Source organism: Hirundo rustica, chromosome 2 (assembly GCF_015227805.2).
Source record: "Hirundo rustica isolate bHirRus1 chromosome 2, bHirRus1.pri.v3, whole genome shotgun sequence".
NCBI lineage: Eukaryota > Metazoa > Chordata > Aves > Passeriformes > Hirundinidae > Hirundo > Hirundo rustica.
Window position 1 is genome coordinate 78359389 of NC_053451.1, and position 20079 is coordinate 78379467.

The 20079-nt window shown below is 37.7% G+C and overlaps 1 protein-coding gene and 1 long non-coding RNA gene across 3 annotated transcripts in view; both read left to right on the plus strand.

Annotated features, from left to right (window-relative positions):
- Positions 1-10544, plus strand: part of IPO5 (importin 5) — a 45061-nt gene extending 34517 nt beyond the window's left edge. The window contains exons 24-26 of the mRNA XM_040054787.2: positions 2794-3022; positions 4514-4655; positions 7238-10544. Coding sequence (XP_039910721.1) covers positions 2794-3022; positions 4514-4655; positions 7238-7324 — 458 coding nt within the window. The 3' untranslated portion in view covers positions 7325-10544. The remainder of the gene's footprint in view (positions 1-2793; positions 3023-4513; positions 4656-7237) is intronic.
- A 1247-nt stretch (positions 10545-11791) lies between these two features.
- Positions 11792-17130, plus strand: LOC120749653 (uncharacterized). 2 transcript variants are annotated; one of them, XR_005699716.2, is made up of 4 exons: positions 11792-11963; positions 12510-12724; positions 16297-16346; positions 16527-17130. It is a non-coding gene; the product is annotated as an uncharacterized LOC120749653 (long non-coding RNA). The 2 variants fall into 2 exon arrangements; XR_005699715.2 differs by lacking the exon at positions 12510-12724.
- The last annotated feature ends 2949 nt before the right edge of the window (positions 17131-20079 follow it).

A 20079-nucleotide genomic window follows, 5' to 3' on the forward strand; every position in this document is an offset into this window, starting at 1 on the left:
CATGCAAATGTTAATGTCATAAAAACCGTCTTTGTGATACACAGCTGTCTCATAGATGCTTTCTACTAACATTGATGTGGTTACATATTAATCCAAAAGCCTTTGGATGTCTGGAAAAACTACACAAGAGACCTGTATTAAGGAATTGCCTAGAATACTACTTACGTGGCTCTCTGCTTTCTAATTATATAAAAAGGAGCCTGATTTCTATAAAGAAGTGAAATAAGTGTGATAGTGCTTATCAGAAACACTCTCATTTCTTTCTGAATGTTTCAAATTTCTTTGCAACTTCAAATTAATCTTAAATTTAAAGAAATTGTCTTCTTTCACTCTTCTTGCCAGTTGCGAAAGTTAATTTTGCACACTAAGTAGCACCCCTTATCAAAGGTTTTCCTTTTTTTTTTAATATTTAGTCATTTAAGTATGTATTTAAAATATTTCTCATGAATATTAAATGAAAGCTGAATTAGATGATGTAAGAAAATAAGAATCATCTGATACGGATTAACACAAATCTTGCCTACATCAATCGGGGTTGTAATTTTCATTGTTAATGTTAGTGTAACTGTTACATGATAACAATCAGGATAAGGTGTCTTTTTAAAAAGAAAGGAAAAGCAGTGTGGGAAGCCTTACAATGAATCATTAAGAGCATGAGAATTTAGAATTGTCTAGACAGTTCCAATTTTGAAATTTTTTGAGCTATTTAGCATCTGTTGAAGTCTAATTTTATTTTTCATTAATTACACTAACTTACCCTACTTAAACTTTGTAATATCTTTGATTCTTCTCTTTGTATTTGGACAAATAATCCCTGATTATGCCCAGACACTTGGCTTTTCCTTAAGTTGAATTTTAGATAAACTTTCAGATTTACAGCAGACATCTCAAAAGTATTCTAAATCCTTTTGTGCATACATGAACAAATTTTGTGATTTATTTTAATAGATGATATACTGTGATTAAAAACAAAGTAAATCTATGACACTAGACATTATCTACCCCAAAGGTTTTGCCGTGTCTCTGAAAAACATCATGTTTGTGAGCTTTTATTTGTAATTTATTTACTTCACTGGTTGATCTATAGCACTGGCATATTGTTCTTTTGCACATTTGAAAAGTATGTAAATACTCTTCAGAAAAATCAGAGGTATTGATATGAGCTTTTTTGGCAGTCAGTTAAAAAAAGTCCATGTAAATGGCATGTGAGCTACACTGATGAAACAAACCTCACTAAAACCAGGTTTCGTAAAGAGCAAGGAAATAAGATGGAAGGAAAACATTTGGTTACAATTGATGTAACTGGCAAGGTTGCTTCTGTTATGTTGGTGGGGGAATATAAATAGCTGTTCTCTGTGAAAATTGTATCTATCAACTGCATGGATGTCTTCTTAAATCACATCAGTGGCCTCAAAAGTGGGTGGTGCCAGATGTCAGAGCAGTCAGTCCTTGGAAAAAAGCTTAACATAGAAGATGGGTCTTCTATTGTCAAAAGACTTTTTTAAGGTTTATCTAACACAATATCTCTCTGAGAATGGATCTGTTTTATAAACAAGATGAAAACCCTGGTAGGCTGTAGGGAGAAAATTATGCTGATTCATTTTGATTCCCTCCTAATTTTTACAGTTGCAAGGACACACATACCTACAGAGTCATCCATTAGTATTAGTGAACGAGATACAGATGAGATTTAGCTTCAGCAGCCATGAAAACCTGAGGTATAAAATGCAGGCTCATTGTCCTGGACACTGTAGACCTCTCTGAAACAAACTCTGCTTTGGAGAATAGTCCAGCATCATTACCCTGCATTCGATAAATCAGCTAGCAGGTCTGATGTTTCTGTAGTTCTGTAATGTTTAACAGTTTTTCCATAGCTGCTTAATTCTTCAAAAATCTAAGGTAGTGGACTTCATATAGAAAGTGTGATTGTGTATTCTTTAACTGCAAAGCTTCTACTTGGTCATCAAAATCCAGAAGTGTGACCCCTCACTCTTCCTCAGTAATTAGAGTTATTTTGAAGTGTGCTTTCTATATAATTCCACAACTTGCTTACTGTGCTGATAGAGAATTTCACAGCTTTAGCGTTTTATTTCTACCAGAACAACACAAGGATAATTGTTCCTGCTTGCATATAGTGTCCTTGGAAGTCTGCATGGACACTAGTACGACATGAATGTTCATTTAGAAGCATGCGTGTGGTTACCCACATGACTGTTAAAAAAATACAATTGCTATTAACTTAGGAAGAAAACTGGCATTTTTCCTCCACTGAAAGACACTTCCTTTCCTTGATTTTTATGATCTAAACTATGCCAAGTTGATTCACCAGGTGAAATTACTCCTATGAACTTTTCCTAGGGCACCTTTTAGTTGGTGGGAAGTGTGGATGTGTACATCCATACATATTTTCATATACAGATGCGCCCACTAGCAATAGATGCACAGCAGGCATAGATGCTTGCTATCTGTAGTGTCTTCTCTGTTTTAGATTGCATAAATCCAATTGAGAGACATGGGAATATAATTTTCTTCTGAACTTCTAAAGCAAATTCAAACTTTTGCAGTAGCTGTTTTCTTCTGTTTCCTTGCAGAACTTTATTTATCTGATTGGTTTTCATATGGTAATTATTGAGCAGAGAAGAACTTAGACGCAGTGGAACATTGGACTGACTAGATTTTAGTGCTTGGAACACAAAAAAATCCTGGTTTAATACATACAGTAGAATTTATGATATTAATAAATTATGGCATGCTTGTGCATTAAACTTTATTCTTGTGTTTTTTAACAATCAGAGGCGCTTCCATTGCTGGTGAGAGTCATTCAGTCACCAGATGCCAAAGCCAAAGAGAATGTCAATGCAACAGAAAACTGCATTTCAGCAATAGGAAAGATAATGAAGTTCAAGCCTGACTGTATAAATGTTGAAGAAGTCCTTCCACACTGGTTATCATGGCTTCCACTTCATGAAGACAAAGAAGAAGCGGTTCATACTTTCAATTATCTGTGTGACTTACTTGAGAGGTAAGGCAAAGTCTTTACACTGATGCAGAAAGTAAGCACGTTAGTGTGTTCTTTCCTTGCACTCTTTTTTCCAAAACTGAGAAACTATGAGGTTAATCTACATATGGTTTAGAGAAGATAATTTGAAGTGTCAGAACTGAGCCTTCCCTGATGTTATTGCTGCTTTTTTTAAACTGTTACTATTCTTGTCCTAAATAGTGTCTGTATGGCTGGAAAAAATCCTGGCTGCTTTCTATGTCCATAATGGGAAAGTATCTGCAGAAAACTTGTACAGAAAATTTCAGGAAAAGTTTTTAATACACTGCTTACATATCAGGATCAGGTCTTTTCTCTTAAAAGCAGCGCACATGCTCTTGCAGCCTTCTTTTAAGTCGTTTTGCATCTTTTTGCTTTCAAACAAAGTGAAGTATGAAGTAGAGAAATAATATGGAAAAATTTATTGTACAGTGTTATCTCCCTTAATAATTATTTCAGCTGTTATTGAAAGCATCTTATCCCACAGGTTACTATTTGTGCTCCCTCCTGTAGGTAAATGGAGGAAAAAAGTAAACAGTTATTCTAGTGTCGTGCATAAATGAGAACTGAGAAAGAATGTAGCCTCTGAGGTGTTATATAGTAAGCACATTCTGGCTGGCACTATAATTACATATTAGGAGAAAAACGTAAAGGGAAGTAACTTAGATTTCTTACAGTCTTTTCTATTTCATGAATACCTTGTATCTCTGGGTGCTTTATTAAGGCAGAGTCTCAAAATGGCAGCTGAGGTCCCTAGACTGATTGTAGTACAATTGTGTAGAGACACCATAATAATGCTGCCAGGTGTGCATATAAACAGGAGCATAGAAATTGACATTTGCAGTACCAGCACAATTCTGTACCCAGCTCTGTGCAGGTGGCTCAGCCTGGCCGCCTGCTTCTCTGGAGTTCTGCCTACATTCTCCTACATTCACAGCCTCTGCATTCCAGCACTGGTAGGTGGCAGGGCTGGAAATAGATCATGTGTTCCACACAGATTCCTAATTGCTAATACTCCTCCCACTCCAGCATTTGGCTGGGAAAGAGGGAGCAGAGCTGCTTGCTTGCTGTGTCATGGAGAGTGCTGGCAGAGAGCTGAAGTTAACAGCGCTCCTGACACCAGTAATACAACGTCCTGGGAGGCACAGAGAGATGAGTGAGTCCTTTTGGGCAGGGTATTTCTGTCACACTATTTACAGTTCCATCTGCATGGAACTCAGCCAGTCTGTAAAGTTCAGAACTTCTTCCTGATAAAGTTTAGGCTGAGTAAAATATCAGCTGGTTAAATATTAACAGAAGGGGGAACATGCTGTCAGCAGGCAACAAAGCTCTGCGTACTTATTCAGCTGTGTGAAACTTAAATCTAAATAAGCAGCTTTAGAATAAGGTCACTCAAAATCACTTCACTTACATGTAAAACGTTTACATTATTTTAAAATAAACTTTAATTCATTTGCAATGTATCTTTTGAAACAGCAATAACCCAGTTGTCCTCGGTCCCAACAATTCCAACCTTCCCAGAATACTTGGTATAATTGCGGATGGTGAAATCCACGAAGCTATCAAACACGAAGATCCATGTACCAAGCGGCTGGCTAACGTTGTTCGTCAAGTGCAGGTAAATAAATGTCTTCTTAAGTATAAAGGGAACATTTGGAATCTGCTTGCAGAAGGAACTTGATAAACTGTTAAATCAGTTTTGAGAGCCTTATCTCCTTAGAGAATAAGGGTTCAACCAGTGATCTTGGAGATCCTTGGATGTTCCTTAAATCATTAATGATAAAACTTGGTGACATTTTCACTGGAATAAAATAACTGTAACTAACTTTCATGCAGCAAGATGGTTAATGTGCAAGCCCATATTAGTTTATTGTGGGTTATTTTTTCTGAGTCAGAATCTGGAGAAAAATCTGTAAGTCCTTTTATCAGCAAACTGTACTGCAGGATTTGAACCAACATGTGGTTCTTGTAAGGGTCACCGGCATGCTGTGGTGACTTTCTAGTACAGCAGCAGCTTGGGCTCTCTTTTTTAGAGAATGAGTGCAAACCACAAGTTATTTTACTAATGCCTTTTTCAATCCAGTGCAAATATATGTGGCTGTTCAATATTTTCCCTGCCTTTGGGGAATTGCCTTAAGGTTCACTTCCTTTATGCCATAATGATGGCCCCTTAATGATGACGGGGATGTCCAGGTACTTGAACAGCGCTTCTCTACAGTGCTGTAAGTGATAGTGCTCATAGTGCAGATCTGCTCCAGGGCCAAATGTTGTTGGGTGGATGTAATACTAGTACGAGAAAGGAGTGTGCTTGGTAAGCATCTCGTTCATAAAAAGGCACAGAGGATTTCGAGCAGCAGATCTTTGATTACTGGCCTTTCTACCTGACCTGCTTTGGCAAAATTCAGGTTCAAGAATTTTAGGAACACTTGATATTGGAAAGGATTCACCTCTATGAGTATATCAGCTTGAGAGATCCATTTTGTCTGGTAGAAAAAGTTGTTACAATTCTGAAGGCATAAAGAGAAGGAAATTGAGCCAAGTTTCAAAGTGAAAGTAAGTGACTGCTCTAGATTCTGCCTGCCAGATACAAATCCTTGCTGTTAGTACTCAAAGTCTGGAATGGAGCTTTTGTGTTAGGGTTTGCTTAATGAATTTGTTCACTTTACCTCATATCATCAAGGTTTATTTTAACAAAACAGTGGCACATACATATATAGATAAGCTGTGTACAGCAATGCCTGGTTTTGGCCAGGATTGATAGGAACATTAACATGAGACAAGACCTTCAGCATTGGCTGAATTATTTACTTTCAGACCAAAGAGGAAAAAAAAAAAAATCTTAAAAGTCATGTCTTTTAAAAAATATGATTTTAGCACAGTGTTACCAATCCTATTTCTCTTCACACATAGTATTTTGACTTTAGTAAAGCTGTAAGACTTTTACATTCTTACTAACTCTAAGAGTTTTATACTATGATAGGAATTTTAAAGGTTGTGTAGTTGCTAACAAGCTCCTGCTTCCCAGATTCCAGGAGACTTTTTTTTTAGTATATCTGAGTAAGCTGTTTCACTGCCAGTGTCTGACATGAGCAACATGGTCATTATTGGAATTGAACTGAACTTCTTTGATTAGGTATTGTCAGGCCAGAAATATTTCAGTGTAAAGTATCAATTTAAATGTGCATCAGAAATGCTGGAAGAGTACATTTAATTCTGCAATATTCCATCATACATAAAATTACTAATAGCATTTAAAACTAAACCCACAAACTTACATTTGAGAGTGTTTATTTTTAAAAATTTTTAAATTTATTTTTCTACTTTTAAACTTTTTAAATTTTGAGAAAAGGGCATTATAACAGAACTGAATGTAAAATATACAAAATAAAAATTAAACTTTTGTTTGTTTGTTTTACTTAAATTATACTGTTATTGCAAAAGCGAATCTAAATACCTAAAGTCAGTCACCTGGAATTTTTTCCCTGTCATTGTCCTAAAGAAAGCAGGGTGCCAATTGCTTCCAGTTTCCAGTGATAAGTGAAGAAATACTTTTTCATCAATCTTGATTAATATTCAGCACTTTCTGGTGCCATTAGAACAGTCCTTTACTGATGGTGACTTTAATGTCTCAGCTGAGGGCTGTGGTAGCATGGGTAAAGGATTTACTTTACCCAGATAGTTGCTGTGCAGTTCTCTCTGGGAAGTAATTGACCTTTTCTTTCACTACCACGAGCCACGCCGTGTGTTGGCAGCAGAATTTTGCACACCTACATGTAGCACATTGTGCTGCAATCCCAGGGCTCACCTCGAAGCTCTGAGTGTGTTACTGCTGCACCAGTGCCCAGAACACTCATGTGGAAGAGGCATGGTTCAGTTTTGCCTGAATAATGGTCTTTTAACTTCAGTGCAAAACGAGCAAATGGCTTAAGCTGTGGTTAACACAGGGATGTCATTTGTCAACCCACGTAGTTGTTACAGAGAGTTCCCAGGAGGTCCGAATCAATTGCTTCTTCAGCCTTTTGGAGCATCTCAAGTTGAACCTGTGTAGCACTGTGTATCACTGAAGATTTCGGTCTCTTTGGCATGTATATTACAGGAATAAGTTGAGTGAATGTTGAGCTTTGTAAACATAGCAAAGTTTAGGATGTGTCTTGGTCACTTTCAGCCTGCATAAACACCATTTGTCTTTTTTTTTTCTAGACATCCGGAGGACTGTGGACAGAATGCATATCACAGCTCAATGCAGATCAACAGGCAGCCATACAGGAGCTCCTGAACACTGCTTGAAGGGCCTTAATTATCATCTGCAAGAAAACTAACTCCAAATAAACGTTTACCCTATTGTTTAGGTTTCTTTTGTTTCTTTTCTGAGTAAAACCAGAACTGTAGTGCGTGTAGGCCATTCTTCTGCAACCTACAGGCAGTGGCAGCAAGAAGAAGCATTCTTTCAGAATGGTGTTTAAATCGGTTTCTATCCCACAACATGAAAGAAGTTTCCTGTAAACCCTACAGTAGCACTGAAGAGTATTTTTCTAACGGTATCAGCCATCCATACGATGGTGAAAGGGAAACAAGTTGAATTTTCTCATTAGACATAAGACCTTCAGCAGTAGATGTGCGTTATAACAGATAAACGTTTCTCTACATCTAGTGTTAATTGTATTAATTGGAGTGTGAGTCTTTGTAGGGTAGAAAGTGTCCTTCTGCCCAACAAGGTAGTAGATCAGAAGATGAAAAACCGAAGACAAACATCAAGCATGAAGACCTCATTGATCGCACTTTTGATTCCCAAAAACAACTTGTACGGTGACTCAATGAGGAAAGCTGTTCAGCTTCCAGCCCTTGAATGTGAAGTCTCTTTGGCATGTCTGACAGTATCTCATTCACTCCTCAATAAATGACATTGAAACACAAGAAGCTTGTGTAGAAGTTCAGTGATGTGTGGTTCTTTTAATTTACTCTTGTGAAAAAATGAAAATAACAAGCTATACAAGTCACGATTTTATATTTGAAACTTTGTATATTGTTGCCTATTACAGATTTTATGCTTTTTGTTTCTTGACTTTTTAACAAATTTTTCACCTGAGTGTGTAGAATGGAAACTTAATGGCGTTCCTTGTGTGACAGTAAATATACATATCTTGACTTTAAAATGTTTTTCATGTTCAGATGCAATTGCATTTCTTAACTTATAAAATGTAGTGTTGTTCCAGCTGCAAATGTGCAACGTGATCTGGTAGGCAGCAAACCTGTTGTAGTAGCCTGTGTTTCATTTAAAACAATCATGCAGTTTGACAGCCTGACCTGAAAGAATCAAAAAACCTTCTCAGGTCTTTCTGGTACTTCAAGAGCAATACATCATCTACCAGCAAACACAGGCACAGAGTATCTGATTTCTAACAAAGGTGAGTGAGGTTTTCCACTCTGTTACTTCAAAGCTGTTAATATATGCATTGATCTTTAAAAACCTAAGTTCTTACTGAAGTGTTCTTCAAGTTGGTCTCACTTGTGTCTTCAAACAGAACTTTGCATAAAGCGGGTGTAAGTTTTCTTACTTTATAAGAAGAAAAGGTAGAAATTTACGTGTAATAAATGCCTCTCATTCTAAAGAATAAACTTAGTTTTGCCTTTGAAAGTGTTTCAGAAAAGGAAATGAAGAATGAGGTGTTCCAAAACCAGCCCTGAACCATTATACCCAAAGGTTTGTAAGAGAAACTGCCTTAACCATAGAACTTGGCAATGTAGTTTGTCTAGAGGCAGCTGAAACAGTGCAACAAAGTACTGTTCCAGTTTTCATTTTGTTCAGTATTGGTCACCTCTTATTTACAGAAATTCAAGCATTCATGCATCTGGAAGATGAATGCTAAGGATTGGATACCAGTACTGTGAGAGAACTACTAAGTCATGTCAGTTATCTCAAGCACTGGTCCGAACAATAACAATTTTGCTATACTCTATCCATCATCTTCCTTCTTTGTGGGGTTTGTCTTTTTAGGTATTTGTTATTTCAATTTCCCCTCAGTCTAAAACATGTAAATTTTTCCCTGCAGCAGACTTTTTGTACTTTTTCTTAGATCTTAAATCTTAGCTTTTTTTCCCTTTCCTTGGACTATGTGGTGAGAATTGTAGCACATTTGGCATTTCCCAGAAACAGTCTCAGCTTTGGCTCTCTGTAACATAAGCAGCATTTCAGTTGCTCTCCTAATGGACCAGCTGTAATCCTCTTGCCTTCCTTTCAGTCAAAGTAACTGAGAACAAACAGAACCAGGAGATGGGGTTGCTCTGTGTGGCAGAGCCAGTATAGAGCAACTTCATGCCGTTGCATTTACCTTGTTATTTTCTCAAAGCAAAGGGCACTGAGTGAATCGCTGTCAGCCTGACAGGTAGGTTGGTTCTGGTTCCCATATGGAGATCTATTTTTACCTGTCCCCACTGAACTTGTCAGGGTTAATCCAAAAAGCTTCTGTGGTGTTTTCTCAGTTTGCAGAAGCTTTAAAACGCTTCCTTTCCATCTATTTAATAGCTGTCTGGATCACTAATCTTGGCATTTCTGGTTACTTAATACAGAATTTTTAAGCAGTCAACTGCTCCTGTTCTTCACTGCACTTAAGTACTGTTGCCCAAAGAAAGTATAATAGTAGAACAGTAACTTTATCTGCAGCCATCTAAAAATAGTGTCATCTTTATGAGGGGGCCAAAGTAATCTTGAATTGTGGTACTGATATGGGAAAGGTAGTTTTGATTCAATCATTTTTCCCAGGTGTAACTCCAATCTTGCTTTGACAAACTGCTCAGCTATTGTGTGGGTTGACAGACGTACCTAGTGTAGCGTAAAGAGCGCTGCAAACAATAGCAGTGTTTCGCTTTGCCTGAACAAAGAGGTACCAAATCCACCCTAGACATCCACACAATAGTGCTCCAAGTTGCTCTCAGTAACAAAGCACAACTGGAGAACACCATGCACGTGTTCCAGTACTGGAACAGTATTAGCCTGTTTAATAAGCATAGGATAGTAACTAGCGTTCATGAGCACTGCTTTCAAAAGTAGCTCATCTCCCTGAAGTGTGGGTGAGTTCCCATCTAAACTGTCACCTGTTCTTATTGTTCTGAAGGTGAAGCTATTTGCTTTGTGTTTGCAGCTCTAGGTTGTACATGACAGATAATAATGCAGATGAACATTGAGTCTCCTTTACCTGGCTTTACAAGATCCCTCAGAGAATCCTGTGCAAAATCTATATAAGAAAGTGACTTGTAGCCTTCCCGCTTTCAACATGGGCTTCGTGTACTGCTGAGGCATTCTGGCATTGTTTTTCCCTACAGAGATTTCAAAGTGTTGCTGAGTGCAAGGGCTGGTATTCCCCAGCATAGAACAGTTGTTGTTATGCCAAATGTTGTCTGTTCTCTACACATCTAGATCTGTCAGTCTCATGTATGGAGTACATGCGTGAGAGTAAGATGTGTTGCACAGCTGGAATTTTTGATGAAATAAAGAATTAAGGAAGGTGAATTTTCTATTGACTCTGTGTATGCTTGTCTGTATTGGCTATGCAGCTGCCTCAGGCTCTTGAACTGGAGCTTTGTTTTTTCTTTAGTGATATCTGTAGGGGGGCACACATAAACTGAGTTCAAAATACGATGAGGGTACTATTAAAAGAAATACAAAAATCAAGTACTTGCCACTGCATGTGATCTTGAAGTATTTTGTTGGGCATCTTTGTGGAGGAACCTTAGCCTTTACTATTCAATCATTTGGTTTGCTCCTCCTTTGCCAACTTAGAAAATGTTACTTCCTTTTATGGGGATCAATGCATTTGTTGTCTTTCAAGAAGCAATAAACAGGATCTAGATGTCTGTCTAGTAAAGGTCCTTTCCCTTTTTGGTTACCTTGAAGATGTTTGTGTTGCTTCAAGGAAGAACATCTGTCAGGACAGCTTAACCTCTGTTGAGACTTGGAGGTATGGGTTCAATATTGAATAAAAGTTGTTCAGGAAAAGGGTTTTACAGCATCTTCTCTGATGTAAAAGAGAAGTGAGGAATGGAGGCCACAGAACATGAAAGCCATGTTTCCTATCTTTGAATACTAAATGCTAACCTCAGCCACAGTAGTTATTGCAGTAGAAAGCTGGGTTTGTCTCTTGAGTTTTTGACTACTTTTGTGTATCAGTATTTGCTTTTTAAGGTACTATCTTGTTCCTCACAGCTCACGAGGCCTAAATGTTTGGTCTTTACATTTGTCACAAGTTCACAGATTGTGCTCACTGAATTGACTCTGATATTTTTAATTACCTGGTAGAGAAGCTACATCACCTCAGCTCTTCTGAGCCTTTTTAGGAAATCAGCATGGGAGTGGCAGCCTAGGATATCTCCTCCTGAAGAGCAAACAAATGATGCTCAGTGCAATTGCTCACCACCTGCTGAGTGATTCCAGACTCATCTTCCCAAACCCAGGTCAGCCACCCTTCCAGGTAACCTCCCGCAGTTTATACACTGGGCATGGCATTCTGTGGTGTGGGATATCCCTTAGATTAGTTTGGGTCACCTGTCCCAGCTATGGTCCCTCCAGTTTCTTTTGTGTACCTCTTCACTGGCAGAGCACGAGACAAAGAGGGGGGAATAAAGTCCTTGACTTAGGATAAACACAACTTGGCAAAACCTAAAACATCAGTGTGTTAACAACAACATTCTCATTTCAAATCCAAAACACAGCACTGTAACAGCTACTGAGAAGAAATATACACTTCCCTAGCTGAAACCAGGACATCCTGCAAGGCTGGAGGTAGTGTGAAATTCATTTCTTTGGTCAGGAGATACGGAATTGCAGTTTCTGCCATGGAGAGACCATCACTACAAGCTCTGCAACAGATCATTTCCTATCATTCTGGTTCAGGCCAGTGATAAACTTGCTGCACGTTTTCAGGAAGGAAAGGTAGGACCTAGGAGGTACAAGTCAGTTTTGACTTTCATGATTTTGTTTTATCACTCCAAAGACTGCCCATGACCTCAGTTTAGGTGCAGGGAATTTCTGTGGCTGTTAAGCCATGAAACCAAAAGGTCTTTTGAGTTTAGTGTTGTTAGCACTCTAACCTTTAGAATAACTTGTGCTGATTTAACACTAGATGCAGTCTGGTACATGTAGTGGAATTTCACTTACTTGAGGAGGTTTGTTGTTTTTTTCAGGGTTTGTTTTTGGGGGTTGTATTTGGAGGGGGCATTGTTTGGGAGTTTTGTGGGCTTTTTTGTTAGGTTTTTTGTTTTTTTTTTTTTTAATTTTTAGGGGGGTTGGGTTTTGTGGGGTTTTTTTGTTTGTTTCTTTGGGTTTTTTTTTTTTTTTTGAGAGGGTTTGTTTTGTTTTGTTTGGCTTTGTTTGGTTGGGGTTTTTTTTTGGTGTGTGTGTGTTCTTGCCAGCAGAAGAGGTTTAAAACTCCCTTGAGGCACCAGATGAGCCATACTCATTGATGGAATTTTCTTCCAGAAGAGTGGGAAGGGTACATGGTGGCAGCATTTCCTCAAGGGACCCCTACCCAGGTGTTTATAGTGACGTATTCCCAATTTAGTGGTGACTGATGGGAACTACAAGTTTAACTTCAGTCAGTTTTGCTCTGCACGTTGTTATTTGTCTCTCATTTTGCCAACACCATTACCACTGCTTGCTACCTACTGCAGATGGCCAGTATCTTCTGATGGTGGGTAAGAAAAAAAGAAAGGAGATATTTCTTCAACTTACTATTTCTGCACTAAATGTGTGGCTGGTTTTTTTCCTATGAAGCAACAAAAAGTTTTATTTTAAATATATCTGAAGTACAATTTTTCATGTAATATGTGCTGTTAACAAAATGCTGCTCCTTTAATAACTGCACAGGCCTATCTTTTGTCTGGTGGTGTCTTTAATTTACAGCAAATCTGATAAGATTTGCTGTAAATTAATTAAAAGTGTTAATATTCAATTCATATACTGTCTTAAAAAACAACATTAATCTTTCAAAAAAAAAGAAAGCTTGGAATAAAATTCATATTTTGGGTTCTGATTGGTGAGGAATAATATAACACAGGATATTGGATCAGGGGAGCTATCCTTGCCTATATGACTTGAACTAAATTGTGCAACATCACCATTTTTAAATACCTGAGAATAAAGTCCAAGAGACATGTTTTACTGTGAAGTTTTGTCTATTTAGAGAGTTTGTATCCCTGGAAAACAAACAAACCAAAAGAAACACCAAACCCCCCAAAATGCCAATTTTTGTCAATAGTTAGTGGAAAGAAGGATGGGGATGCAGTGGTTGTATTTCAGCCATTCTGTGCTGCAGCTAAAGCTGCTCCTGGCCAGTAGATGGAGATGAAAGAAAACAAAGAGAAAGTGAAGTGTTAAATCAAATCAGTACAGGTTTAGCCAGGTCTTCTCCCTGTCCCTGTTTCTCCCGTCATTAAAGGGTGTGAATAAAGTACGTGCCCATGGATAAATGCCTGCCTGTAAAAGGAGACAGCCATAGCAACTTTCTCCTTGCAGCCACAAAGCCAAACTCTGTTTGGAACCTGCCACCTCTCCTCATCCTCAGGATAAGGAGAAAATGAGCTTCATTCGGGATGCCTGTCAGTCTCAGGGAACAAGTGAAAAGGAATGGCATCTCTGTAGATGAGCTCCTGAGGCTCATCTACACCAACAAGTGTAGATTCCTGTCCTTAACACGAGTAAAATCTTAAAGACATAGCTGGAAATGACAGTATGGTGAGAAAACACATTTCAAGCGCAAAGCTAAAAACGGTTAACTGGTAAAGAAGTTATATTAAATTTTAAGAGAGGATCTTCATCTGCCCTTGTTGCTATTAAAACTGTATTTATTATCATTGGGGGAAAACAAACCAACCAACCAACCAAAAAAAGACCTTCTCAACCTCCAAGCTGCTGCAATTGGACTCTTCTCATCATTCTTATGCCTGATCTCCAAACTGAACTTTGAATGGCTGCAGGACAGACAGAAGCAGGGGAGTAGGTGAATCAGGAACAATTCACTGTTTCTTGTAATACTGCCCAAATAAAGTATTAAATGGATGTTAAAAAACAAATTTTTTTTTTCATACACTGTAATTTCTAATGGATGTGTCTGGAAGTTAAAATTATTCAAAGGTGTGTGAATGGTTAATAAGCAAGGTGCTCCTGAGGAAACTACTTGCTCAAGAAGTCCATAAATCATTGGCTGTCAGAAGCTGGGAGAGTAGGCAAGGAAAAGGATTACTCTACCTTTGTCCCATTTGTTTTCTTTCCCTAAAGCTCCATTACTCCATCTTCTGCTAGACGCCCAGTTCTCTGATCAGGCTTCACACAGCCCTTTGTACACACCCTTCTCTACAGCACCCCTCACTCTCCCCTCACTGATTTTGTTTATACAGATCAAAACTCAGTATTTTGCATGGGGCTTTGGGAAATATAAATAATTGTTCACCAGCTCATACAGGATCAACTAGAGCAGGAATCACTTTGTATAAAACACATCTCAGCGCTAATACTCATGGAGACACTTGCTCTGGGGCCTGAGAAGGAAACAAAAAGTGTTTTCTTACCTTGACACTTACATAGATTCTAAATAAAGGACAAAAGAGAAATCTGTAATTAAGTACAAACATAATAAAATCTCTATCCTTTATTGTCTGCACCATTTTGAAGGAGATAATGGATTTTGTGTGTGTGTGTGTATTCAAATATGGCAGATCTGAAATACTAAATATTTGTCGCCTACACAAAGGATCAAAGTGCAGTAGAAAGTAAGGCATGTGGTGAGACTCTCTGGCTTTCCCTAGTAGAAGATTAAACCATTTTAATATTTGGGCAGTTTTATGAGAACTGCAGCTCCTTTGTTACTGATCTGCCTCTTTAGGATGATAGATGACAGCAAGAAACAGGGATTAAGATTTCCTCTCCAGTGCCAGAGGGAGACATGGCACAGAACAGATGTGCGATACTCAGTGTTGTTATCAACAGCAGAGAAATTGTGGAGGGAACAAATTAAACAGGCACGGCTGAAGCAATTGGAAATATCAAAGAAAAGACTTCATTTCAGAATTTAAAAGCATAAGATAATAGGCAGCTTCTTTTTTTTTTTTTTTTTAATAAAGAAACAGTTAAATTTCATATGGACTATTATTACAACTCCTGGTGCTTTAACAGAGTTCCTGGGAACTGTTCTGGTTCAGCCTGTCCCATTTTAGCAGAATGAACTCAATCCAATTCTATATTAAGCTTATGTCCATGTTGAAATCTAGTATTTTAAAAAAATTATATTTGTTTTTTCTTTTGGTTCACTTGCAAATACCAAATGGCCACTAGAGAAAACTAAGATGTTTTTAAAGGAAATTGTATCCTAAAGATTACTGATAAACCAAAAGCAATTGCTTTCTGTATTTCATTGTCAGAGTAAACCGTGAATCTCACGTTTAAAATATTTACAGAGTGGAAAACTGCACAATAAACTGGAATACTATGGAATACCAAAATGCTGAGGGGAATGCAGACCACTGAGAAAATAGAAAACCACAACAGTGCTAACACACATAAGGAAATCTTTTCTCTTAAGTAGGGTGGGAAAATTATTAAATTGGAAATAGTGGTAATGAATTTTGACTGATTCTATTAGGTGGAAAAAAACAGGCATGGGAGAGTTTACTCATACCTTCTGTGCCTCCAACCTGCATCTCAGAAAACTAAGATGCTGTAATCAAAAACTTTTCTATGTCTGCCTTCAGCACCAGAATCTAGGAAACAGGACAGCACTCATCACTCACGCTTAAATGCTACAGGCAGAGACAGAACAGGTTAAAGAGCACCTTTGACAGTGAAAGACCAGCACTGGGAGGAGCGTGACCAACATTTCTGGGCATCTTTGGCAGCAAAATGGGAGCTGATGGGAGAAAAGTGTATGCTCAATATACCTGACCTTTCAGGAAGAATTTCCTTCCTGATTTGAAAGGAATCTGTAGTAGAAAATAGACCATGTCATTGTAGATGATTTTTCTCATCAGTAAAATGGAAATGATGCTTCATATTTTTTCAACACAGTTCTACTTTCTAGAGCAGTTTTGTTGTTGTTGTTGTTTACATTCATTGAAATTTTATTTCTGAGGAAAGAAAATTATAATAAGCATGAAAAAATGTTTTTCAAGTCTCTAATAATTTGATTTTATTAAATGCAGATTATGCAGATCTTGCTAAGCTTTCTAGAGTGAAATGTTATTTCTGTAAATTATTTAATGCTTTCCACTTTCAGAACAGAAAGTTTCACAGATCCCTTTTGAAGAAGGAATTCTGCTAATTATGGTAAGCACAATTGATGGTCTTGTTTCTCTTCATTCTGATATATTTTTTCATATGGGATGCATAAAAATTACTACCCTGAGAAAACTGGGCTTCTGGTCTGACATTTAGGAATGGGCTGATTTTAGAGGCTGCACTCTGAAATAGCTAAATCATACACTGAATTGATGTTTGCTTTGACAGGTTTTCCAGTTGCTCCCCACAGCCAGATTTAGATGTTCTAAACGTTCAAACAGGAGAACGTGACAATGGAGAAGACAATAACTAAGCCACCTGTTGTAACTACCCGTAGTAAAAATAAAACGTCTGTCAGCCAGCATGAAATCAGAAAGGACCCATGGGAGATCCTGAATGCAACAGAGCACCAGATAAGGCTCCCCCACCACTACTTTGAAGTGGGGATTATCCCGGAGGGATCTACTCAAACACACTGATATGTTCCAGATGTATTCCCTTGCAGAAGGTCACAGCAAAAATATTGGCAGGGAGTGTTGAGGAGAGCAAGAGATTTATTGTTTTCGTGGGAATCTTTAAGTCTGATAATGCTAAAAGCCACGTTTAATGTTCTATATTGTTCTCATTTTCATATTTGCAAGGGGACTCATTTCAGCCGTGTTTGCATGGTATAAATTCTAAGGGGCTGCAAAAATTGGGTGGTTTTTTTTAGTTTAAAACCACACCTACTTTTATCAGTCCAGGTACTTAGAAGGTACTTCATTATACAGTTAAATGGTTTCAAAATAATTTAATAAATTTAGTTGCACTTTCCTCCTAGAAAAGTATCACATTTTTTGCTTCTCTTTTGTTTGTTTCATTATTTCATTAAACAGATAAACAGCTTGCTCTGTCCAAAATTACAAAAACAATGGAAGAGAATGAACTATGGTGCTGGGAGTTCTACCCTAGACTCTGAATTCTAAAGACACATTTCTATTTAAAATAACACATTTGGTTTTCTTCTCTAAAGCAGTATTGAAAGATTGATGTGGCTGGTTTGTATGAAATCTTTTCAGCTCTGCTAAGATTTTCTCTTTGCCTTATCATTTCTCCCTCCATACCATGATAGAGTTTCTGATGAAAATACTGGTATAGAATACACATTTTGTCGTAATATTCAGTGTTCTTCTTCCTTTCCTTGGAAGAAAAGGTGAAAGTGGATTTTAGGAGAGGAAGCCCAAATATGAACAGCAAAATTATTTATCAATAATTAAAAGTAATTATTATTTTTTCATTTACACTGCAGTAGTTGAAAGTTTTTGTCCATTAATGAACACTTTGGAAATATCAGCGTCATTTAAAAACAAACAATTTTTTTTCTAACTTGGATTTATGGGTGGGAAAAAGCAAGCACCAAAAAAGTGTACGCCGATGCAATCTGTGTATAAATCAAGGATTATAAATTGTTCAGGAATTTCAAATGAACTTTCTAGCTCTGAAGCTTCAGGGATGATTCCTCTATGAACTGTTGCACTGTTGATGATCTGAGCACAGATAGGCAGCTAAAGTAACACTCAATAATCTGAAACAGGCAAATTGGACAATGCAAGGTAGATATGATGACATGTAACTGCAGTGATGCTGTCTGGTGTGCAGAGGCTGGGGAGAGGAGCCTGTTCCAACTGCTTGACATGCAAAATTCTCTTTATATAAATTCTTAAGGACTTGGGAAACTTGCAAACACCATTAAAAGGCTCTCTCTTAATTCATGATATTATACCCTTTGAGCAGGCAGTAAACAAAATCTGTTAATTAGCTGGCTCTACGTGTTTGAATGGCTTCTTTTCAATGTTTGAGTATTTCTTTCACATGGAAATCCTGAAATTTGAGCCTAGAAATTCACTCCTTTGCCAACTGGCTAAATACTCGGGTTTTTTCTCAAAAGTTAAGATATGGTCTACTGCTAGTATTGTACACTATTATGAAAACGGTAAAAGACAATTTCCTCTAGCTATAAGTTGAACATTACCTTCCAATGTGGAAACAAGAAAGATACATTGCTTCAGCATTAGTAATTTTAACAGAATAGCCAGGGGTAATCTTAACAATTTACAACTCCATTAATATTTCGAGAAGACGTGGACAAAAACACATTGCAAACAAAAGCCTTTGAAATGTAGAGGGAATCCTGAATGTTAAAAAATGTGTGATAAAAATAATGGTGGAAGATGGATAGTTCTGTCACGTTTTTGCACTGAAATTAGCAAAAAACTGATGAGTTGTACAAGTTAATGTAAAGGCATATGAGAGCCTAAAAGTGACCAATCAAACACCATCAGTTTGCAGGACTGAGCCCCAAAGCACATTTATACAAGAACACACTGATAAATCTAGCATGGAAGCATTTGCTGAAAGCGTCTTTGAAAGAAAATTTCAAGCTCCAGGGAAAACATCTGTGGAATGTTTTATGAAAAAGAATTACTAGATTTCTGAAATAAACAGATTTCAGTTCGGGCAGCATCTTAGTTTCTCACCTTAATGAAACACAGCAAAAAGTGAACTCAACACATATTGCAAAGTAGTTCACAAAAGAGACGTAGATTTTAAGGCCAGAAGGACCACTGCAGAATCCAGTATGACATTAGTGTAAGCCAGACGAAAGAACCTAATCCAAATACTTGGTGTTTGAATCCAGTAATTTAGTTAGACAAAGCACACAGGCAAACAAGTTCCCACATGGAAGGTGAAAACTGAAATTGCAGGTATTCTGCCTTAACTGCCTGCATACAAACTTACCTACGACAACATATAGGAGAAAGTGTCAATGGAAAAATAACTTCAAATCATCCCAGGATATGAGAGTTGTGAAAAAGGCTTTCCAGAGATCCGTATTCATGTTCTGTTGTAGCTGTTGCTATTTCTTTGCCAATGCGAAAAGGCAGAAGGTGCAGAGACGCAGTCTCTCAAGATGACAGAACACTTTTTAACATACTTCTCTCCTTCCCTTCCTTTTCCTTGGGCTCGCCTTCATCTGGTAAAGCAGAAATTAATAATCTGAAATCCAGTTCCAGCTCTCCTCTTCTTTGTCAGTGGATGTAGACAAAGCTTGTCTGTTTTCTTTCAGAAACATGAACTAATTAGAACCATTTTTTAAATTTCAGAGACTTTTCAAAAACAAAAGCCTTTTCTCTCAAATTCGCCTGTTTCTTTAATGTACCAACAAATTCCACATCCTATTCAACAGGAAAGAAATGTAACCCAGTGTGCTACAGGAAACTAACAGCAGCAGTGAGTGCTTTTCTCAGCTCTTACATCAGAAGAGTGCAAGATGCTGCCATTTGCAATTTACAAGACAGAAATACGTTTTAGAGAAAAATTGCTGTCTTTTCAGATGTCAGTCCCCAGTTGTCATTGACAGATTTCAGAAGACCCAAGAAATGAAGGGTTAACTAAATAACACAGGCAAACTTGCCCATGGCTCCTAGAGAAATGCCCAACACCTTACCAGCTTTAAGGTGCACCATTCAAGATAGTAATTCACTGTCGCTTTTTGGAGTTTGGTAAGAAATGGTCAATAGCTGCAGGCAACCTGTTACTTTTGTTCAGCGCCGAGAAATGTCACTCAAACTTGGAAGGCATTGACGATGACATCATACATTCGAATTAGATTACAACAACTCTTTTGTTAGGTGTGAATGAGGCACTAGTGATCTGGAAGTGTAGATAAAAAGCACCAGGAAATTCTAAATGTTAAGTGCTGCCACTCTTGGATAAGAGTTAAAGCTGCTGATAAGTAAGT